The sequence below is a fragment of the Ostrea edulis genome, chromosome 1 (genome assembly GCF_947568905.1).
Source record: "Ostrea edulis chromosome 1, xbOstEdul1.1, whole genome shotgun sequence".
Classification (NCBI taxonomy): domain Eukaryota; kingdom Metazoa; phylum Mollusca; class Bivalvia; order Ostreida; family Ostreidae; genus Ostrea; species Ostrea edulis.
The window spans coordinates 71,759,408-71,767,890 of NC_079164.1; the positions used below are offsets into that span (position 1 = coordinate 71,759,408).

General features: G+C 37.8%; 1 protein-coding gene across 1 annotated transcript; it reads right to left on the reverse strand.

Annotated features, from left to right (window-relative positions):
- Nucleotides 1-2,450: 2,450 nt before the first annotated feature.
- Nucleotides 2,451-7,358, reverse strand: LOC125676206 (uncharacterized protein K02A2.6-like). The gene is made up of 4 exons (XM_056144255.1): nucleotides 6,593-7,358; nucleotides 4,297-5,252; nucleotides 3,846-4,161; nucleotides 2,451-3,676 (listed from the first exon to the last, which is right to left on the reverse strand). Exons 1-4 carry the CDS (start codon nucleotides 7,356-7,358, stop codon nucleotides 2,451-2,453), a joined length of 3,264 nt encoding a protein of 1,087 aa, XP_056000230.1.
- Nucleotides 7,359-8,483: the final 1,125 nt, after the last annotated feature.

Consider the following 8,483-nt stretch of genomic DNA (forward strand, 5'->3'; position numbering starts at 1 on the left):
TTTTCTGTTGAAGAGGCAATACTATGGATGAACAATTGCCTGAATGATGTACTATAATGTATAAAGATAAAAAACATCATAGTCCTTTTTCAGATTATACACTTGTCTGTGGGTGTTAGTTTGATTGGCTGTGAAGAAGCTTATTTTGTTATCCACAGACAAATAATACATGCAAGCATAATCATTTTTTACTAATATTGAAATAAAATATATTACAAAACGCATATTTAAATTTGTGATTCAATGGATGTAATTCCAGGAGGCTGACCCGTGAAATACTAATGTAACAAAGAGAATTCATTTATAAATAGTTCTCAACATTGACTTTTTAGCTCACTTGAATCAGAGGCTTAACAGAGTCTATCTGATCAAATTCATGTCTGTTATCGTTTGGTGTTTTAGCTGACCTGTTTGTATATTCTTATAAAGCAGAGTTTATTTAACACCTTCTACACGAGAAGAAAAAATCTCTTGTTGTGGCCTTCAACCCGACATTTAGATAATATTATATCGATGTGCTTTCTATAAACAATAATCATTTTCATTCATATGTTGATTCGATATATCCATGTGAAATCGAGATAAAAGACAGCACAGTCCTCCACATCTACTTCGTACTTAGATATTTTATTGAAAACGAATATCAAAGGCAAATTAACGACTCACCTTTCTGACAAATGGGATGATTTCAGCTTCTCCATCGTCAACTTGCTATATTTATGTAGGGGTTACAACAGTATCGTTTTAAGTCAGCAAACTTTTATTGGGTCAAATGCTGTTTGATGTGTTTCATATCGATTGTTAGGTCATTCTTGGCATACTGATTTTGACTACGGATTACTCCGTTTACCTGATCAAGACATAGGACTCACGGCGGGTGTGACCGGTTGATAGGGAATGTTTACTCCTCCTAGGCACCAGATCCCACTTCTGGTGTGTCCAGGGGTCCGTGTTTGCCCAACTCCTAATTCACAAAATATACGACTAAGCTGAAAACACAATTCTGTCTGATAATCAAATACCGACTACAAGATCAGAAGTAGGTATTCAGGTTTTATAAACCATGAGTGTACTTTACATATCAATTAAGAAAGTCTACAAGAAATGAAAAATAAGAAAATTACAGAGTTTGTAAAGTTTGATCTCAGTCGTAAGATGATTTGTGAATAGGGCCATTGATCCCACCTCTGGTATATCCAGGAGTTCGTGTTTACTCAACTCTCTATTTTGTATTGCTAATAGGAGTTATAAGATTGATCACTGTTCGTTATCTTCACCTTTCATTATCACCGTATAATTTTTGTCATTCTTAGAAAATGTCGTGTTGAGCGTTTGATATATAAACCTTTATCTCAGAACAATGTGTTAATGAACAAAAAATAAATATATGAATACTTATATCTTTATTATGGCGTTTATGGGTACGGCTGTATTTACAACACAATTTTTTGTCATTCTTAGAAAATGTCGTGTTGAGCGTTTTTATATAAACCTGTATTTACCATGTTGCAACATTTGAACATTTGAATTCGTCGTGTTCAGCGTTTAAAACGTCTATTCACGAAATATGCAAACATTTGAACTATTTTGCTAGTAAAAATTGTCGTATTGAGCGTTTAATTTTGAAACATTTATGTACGTGATTCTAGCAGTTCAACGTTTTCTTAGAGTTGTCACCCTCATATGTGTTGACAAATAGCACGTTGTGATAGTTTATACTTCTTTCTAATTGAGTATTAGTGCGACTACTTGAATCTTGTCATTTTTATCGATTTTGAGCTTTTCTTAAAACGTTAAATTGATAAATCATTGTATTGTTCATTTTCGGAATGCATTTTCGTTTTTGTCATATAGTGAAATATTTTTGTCGTCTTGTTCGACTTTTTGCGCCAAATAGACACAGCACAGTTTTCTGCGACATGTATATTTATTTCCGTTTTGGGGAAACATATTATTTCGTTAGGAAATAAGAAAAGTCGGTGGGTAAATTCAACACGTGTTTTATCTAGCCATTACTATAAACTACAACATAAAACATGATGTAATACACAATACACACGTTACCAGTGGTGTATAAAACTAGGAACGAAGGGTTGGGTAAACATAGGCGTGTGCTTATACTAAACATCTCCCCTTTTAAGTAAAGCAAGTCAATTAAACCTAATAAGTCAGATTACAAATGCATACATTGAGAGAGTTCATCTTGAAATGGAACTACACCAGTCAACTGAAATTTGATAAAATTTAACACAATTAATACATATTAAAGTCCTCAAATCTCTTTGGTTTGATGACACATCGTCCCGAACGCGTTTGATTTGGATTATATGTAGGTTCTGGCCCTGAAGATGACAGTTTTGGCGTTGTTTACAAATCAGAATGATCGACATTTTGGGCGACTGATTCTGACGGCAGTTCACGATTAACTGTTTTGTTGACAGCAGGTGAATTTAAATCATTGTTAAGTTGCAAGTGTCTCCTATTTCTGCGGTACACTCCCTTGTTTCGACCACGTACGAGCGATTATCATAATCACATTGACGAACTGTCCCAGTAGTGGACCATGCTTTTTCCTGATCAGTTTTCATCCTTACTTGATTTCCTTCTTCCATTTCTGTCAAAGGACGAGTATTGAAATGACGATCATAAGAATTCTTTGTGCGATCCTTGTACAATGCATCGCGAAGACGAATATCATCAGTTTCTGGCCAGGCAGGATCCAAGGTTTCTGGCAAAGCAGGTAACAGAGTACCGATTTTCCTTCCCATAAGCATCTCTGCTGGGCTCATCCCTGTAGCTTCGATGGGTGTTGCTCTGTATGACATCAAAGCAAGGAAGATGTCATCTTGGCGCAATATCTTAGCAATTTTCACTGCATTTTCTGCTGCTCTGTTAGATTGCGGATAGTATGGGCTTGAAAATGTCTGTACAATATGGTACCTCTCTGCGAATGAATGAAACTCAGCTGAGGTGAACTGTCTTCCATTATCTGAGACTAGCTCCTCTGGGATACCCCAACGTGAGAACATATTCTTGACTCTTACGATAACTTCTGAACTGGTTAAGTTTGACAGGTAAGCAATTTCAAGGAATCTGGAATAGTAGTCAGTCACAATGAGGTACTGTTTCCCGTCTAGGTCACATATGTCTGCTGCGATCTTCTGCCAAGGCCTTGCTGGTAGTGGAGTAGTCTTAAGTGGTTCCCTTGGCTGAGAGGGTCTATGTTCCTGGCAAAAGTTACATGAAGCGACTTTGCTCTTAATATCATTTGAGATTCCTGGCCACCATACTGATGCTTGTGCTCTAGCTCGATACTTATTCAATCCAAGATGTACCTCATGAATACCTTCAAGAGTTTCTCGTCTAAGATGGACTGGAATAACAATGCGGTTACGATATAACAATAACCCTTGGGAAATGGACAATTCACCACGAGATGAAAAGAAGTCTCTCGGTTCATTTCTTACTGAGGTCACATGACTTGGCCATCCAAACCTGGTGTAGTTCATAGCTTCCTGTAGGATAGGATCACATTCTAATGCTGTACGAATCTTTCCCAATAGTCGGTCAGATATTGGACGTAATGAATCAACTGCAACGGAGTAACACTCAATTTCCTCCACTATGCTGGACTTTTTTGTGTCCTCACTGCTCACTGGGCTCCTTGATAATGTATCTGGTACAATGAGTAGCTTCCCAGGCACATGTTCTGCTTTAAGGTTGTATCCTCGCAATCACATCAACATCCTTTGACATCTAAGTGGTGCTCTGTCAAGATCTTGGGTGTTGATTAAAGACACTAATGGTTTATGGTCAGTGAAAAGTCTAAACGAGGGAAGACCTACTAAGTAGCGTGAAAACTTTTGACAGGCCCAGAGTCCAGCTAAACACTCTTTTTTCTATCTGAGCATATCTTTCCTCAGCTGTTGTAAGCTTGCGGGAACAATATGCTATTGGTTTGAGTTCTCCATTCTCCTCCTGAAATAATGCAGCCCCAAGTCCGTAGCTGCTGGCGTCAGCACATACAACTATCAGTTTCGATTGGTCATAGAAGGTAAGAACAGGTGTGTTGGTGAGTAGTTCTTTCACTCTGTTGAATGCTTCTTCTTGAGCATAGTCCCATGTCCATGCAATATGTGTCTTAAGCAAATCTTCATCGGACTAATAACAGGTCTAGGTTAGGTAGAAATCTGCCCAAATAGTTTATCATCCCTACGACACGGCGTAACTCAGCAACATTGTTTGGTGATGGCATATCTTTGATAGCCTTTATTCTGTCGGCACTAGGTTGGATACCCTTAGCACTGAAATATGTCCAAAATATTCGATTTCTGGTTTACAGAATTCACATTTCTCACGGTTTAGCTTTAAACCACTGTGATAAATTGTCTGCAATACTGAATCTAGGCGAGCATCATGTTCCTCTTTACTGGTGCCATAAATTATAATGTCATCAATTATGACTTCTGTTCCTTTAAGATTTTTAAGAAGTTCGGTCATTTTCCTCTGAAAGATCTCGGGAGCACTCGTAATTCCAAATGGAACACTTTTAAAACAATAACGCCCCATTGGAGTTATAAAAGTGGTAAGTTCACAACTGTCCGAATCAAGTGGTATTTGGTAAAAGCCACTGGATGCATCTAACTTTGAGAAATATTGTGCTCCTGTAAGTTTTGGTGCTATGTCGTCCAGATTGGGTAGCATATAGTGTTCTCTCTTTACTGCATCATTCAGTCTTTTTAAATCAACACATATTCGTAGGTTTCCATTTTTCTTGACAACCGGAACCACTGGTGAACACCAGTCTGTAGGTTTCTCCACTTTCTCTATGATTCCTTCACTCTCCAGACGACGGAGCTCAGCTTCTACTTTGGTTAATAAGGGGAATGCAACCCTTCGAGCTGTAGTAAGGCAATGTGGTTTATAATCTCTTTTGAGTGTAATTTTAACTGGGTCACACTTGACTAGTCCAAAGCTCCCAAACACTGGTATATTAATCTGTACATTATTAACTTTCAGAATCAGACCCATGGTACTAGCTGTACATCTTCCTAGCAGGTTACTGTTACCTCTGATGACGTGCACAGGGGAAAAGTAATGTTTGTCCTTATGGGTAGTTTCAGCATCGAACTTCCCTAAACATTGGAATCTTCCTCCTGGTCCAAAAAGAGGTTCTGCTTTTTCAAGTGGTCCCGAATGGTTCAGTTGACGAAAAGTGCCTTCACTGATTACTGAGGTGTCAGCCCCTGTGTCTATTTTGAAAGTTACAACTTTGTCACACAGTTTCAGGTTTACGTTCCAGGGCTCGTCATCATCCTTGCAACCGGTCACTGCTCCTAGGAAAAGTGGATCCCCTGCTGCAGGTGAGTGGTGCACATCGTCCACGGCCTGTCGACAGTGCTCGAGCTGGGCTTCGCCATTTTCGCCAATGGCGAATTTTTTTCAACAATGGCGAAAAAAATTTGAAAGTGGCGAAAATCCCTTTTTGCAATAAATTGTATTTTTAATCCTTTGTTAGTGACACATTATCGCCTGTTTGTTTATGCAATCAAAATCTGTTTATTCAGTCCACGCGTGCGACCGGAAATCTCGCGTCGCTCCAGTGCACACAGAGCTGGTTACAGCCTCAGGTAATTTATGGCTGCAAAAAAGTGGGTGATTATGTAATAAAGTACATCGGACAGCTGTTTACCCTGCTGTGGTCAATTGTTTAACATTTAAAGTCTTATTCATTATCGTGTTATCATCTCCACATTAATGTCAATTCTTAACCAGAGAACCGTCCGGTAATTAAATTGGCCGTATTATTGTGTATAATGTATATATGAATACATCAATTGTTTGTTTTTGCGGCTAAGCTCGTTGATTACAAGATTTTGATTTTGATGTGTTTGATTTTCGTTCGAATATTTCATAAACAATGTGGTCGGTCACCATTGATATGGACATAGCAATTTTAATAAATAATTTTCTTTGAAGTTCGGTGCGCAACAGTATAAAAATGCTAATCTCATAAGACTATGCACTCCATTCTATTTTGACACTAAACTTGTAGGTTCTGACCCTAGTCAGTCTAAAATTTAAAAAAAATATCTATGTTTGGCTTTACAGTCAACCCCACCTCCTCAAACATCTGATTCTCTCCAAATTGCAAAATCTTCCATACAAAAACGGAAATTTAATAGGGAATGGTTGAGATACGACTCTAAATTGGGCTTGATGTTTTGTGACATCTGCATTTCGGGCAATGTACACACTGTTTTCACGGAGGGGTGTAGCATCATGAAGTTTATATTTATATGATTTATTATCTGAATTTTGATTTCCATAATAGAATTTATCAAACAAATCAACTTCTTATTATTTCAGAAAGAAATGTTTAGGTATGGTAGCTGGATATGATTAAGTAATGTAACTGATTCAAAATGCTAAAATAAGTGTAATGAATAAAATAATATATAATATGATGGAAATAATTGTAAAGCATGTGATTATTTGTGCCGCGCCACTCCCCGAAAAAGTGGCGAAAGGGAATTCTGGTCCAGTGGGAGCACTGCCTGTCGAGTACAACAAACTGCGAAGTGGTTGTAACCATGGCAGCGGCGGCATTGCTTCCCTTTGGCGAAACATTTATCTTTGTTGTGTCGCAAGTTGCACTTTGAACATCGGCTCTGTGATTGGAACTGGTCTGTGCTGTTGTTTGTACTAGGAGGGTGACGTGTGTTTTTGGGTGGACCACGACGTCTCCGATTTTGTTGTTGACTGTGATTGTTATGGCTAGTACCATCTGTACTTTTACGGACTCCTTTTACGTGTTTGTGGGATAAGGACTGATCCTTAATTTGTGATTTTACCATCTCGCTCTGTCTCGCTCTCTCAATAGCTCCTTCAAGCTTTAAATCTGCTGTAAGCTGAAGTTTCTCAGAAAGTTCACGATCTAGAATCCCTAGCACTATTCTGTCTCTGATTTGGTCATCCCTATCTTTAAAATCACAATGTTCAGCAATCTCGTATAGATTCCTAACGAAAGTTTCAACGTTCTCACCTGGATTCTGTCTACACTGATGAAACTTAGCACGTTCATGAATTATGTTGCGCTTTGGCACAAAATAGTCATCAAATTTCATGAGGACTGGTGCAAACTTTTTAGCATCCTCTTCATCATCAAATACGAACGATTTAAATACATGCTCAGCCTCTTTGCCCATCACATAAATCAAGGTACTTATCTGTACGCCTTCAGCTTCTTTCCCTAACTTGGTAGCTTCTTGAAATCGTAGAAATCGCTGCTTCCATTCGGGCCACTCCGAAGGATTTCCAAAGTTGAAGCTTTCCGGTGGATTAAATCGCAATCCCATGATGCTGAACTAACTAGGTATGTGTATAAGTCCTAGATCCTTTTGATCACACTGAAGGATCCCACTTCTGACACCATGTTTCGTTAGGAAATAAAAAAAGTCGGTGGGTAAATTCAACACGTGCTTTATCTAGCCATTACTATAAACTACAACATAAAACATGACGTAATACACAATACACACGTTACCAGTGTTGTATAAAACTAGGAACGAAGGGTTGGGTAAACATAGGCGTGTGCTTATACTAAATACATATGGCGTGTAAAACGTTGCTATATTCGATAATCTTATGATGTATGTTCAATATCTTGTGATGTATGTTTAATATCTTGTGATGTATGTTCAATATCTTGTGATATATGTTCGATAATCTTGTGATGTATGTTCAATATCTTGTGGTGTGTGTTCAATATCTTGTGATGTATATTCTATATCTTGTGATGTATGTTCTATATCTTGTGATGTATGTTCGATAATCTTGTGATGTATGTTCAAAGTATTGTGATGCATGTGCAATAATTGCATTATGGGTAATACGACACAACAACGTTCTATTACAGTAAGAACAATTTTCATTGGTTGGAAATAACGAAAGTATCCGGTGATGCAAGAGTAACATCTTCTTTAATATTAATGATGTGAAATTGACACTGGATGAAGCAGGCAACCCTTAGCCAAAATTCTAAATTTCATGATCGTAGAGTAGGATTTTTAAAATTGGTACCAGGGTGGGACCAAAATTGTCATAGTGATTAAATGTCTTTATCATTTGAAGGACTTCTTTAAAGGACACATCTCATGTTTTCAAAGTATACAATATTACATGCATTTTGTCTTCTTTATGCTTATAGTAATTAATTCTAATATTTCGTTCGCCGAAATTTTGCGATATTTAACCACAATACAGACTTAAATCTAAGCCCCGATTTCAAAAAGTCAAGTTAATTAGGTAGGTAGTCACGTGGTACAGTGACGTCACATGCGCCCTTCGGATTGTGAAAGTACTGCGAGATATTATTAAAAACTCAACTTTTAGGGGCCTAATTAATTTACCATGGGCAACATTTAAATCGATGTTGATAAATTGTCCGAGTTTTATATGTGTTCGCCACCAGTGCACACATA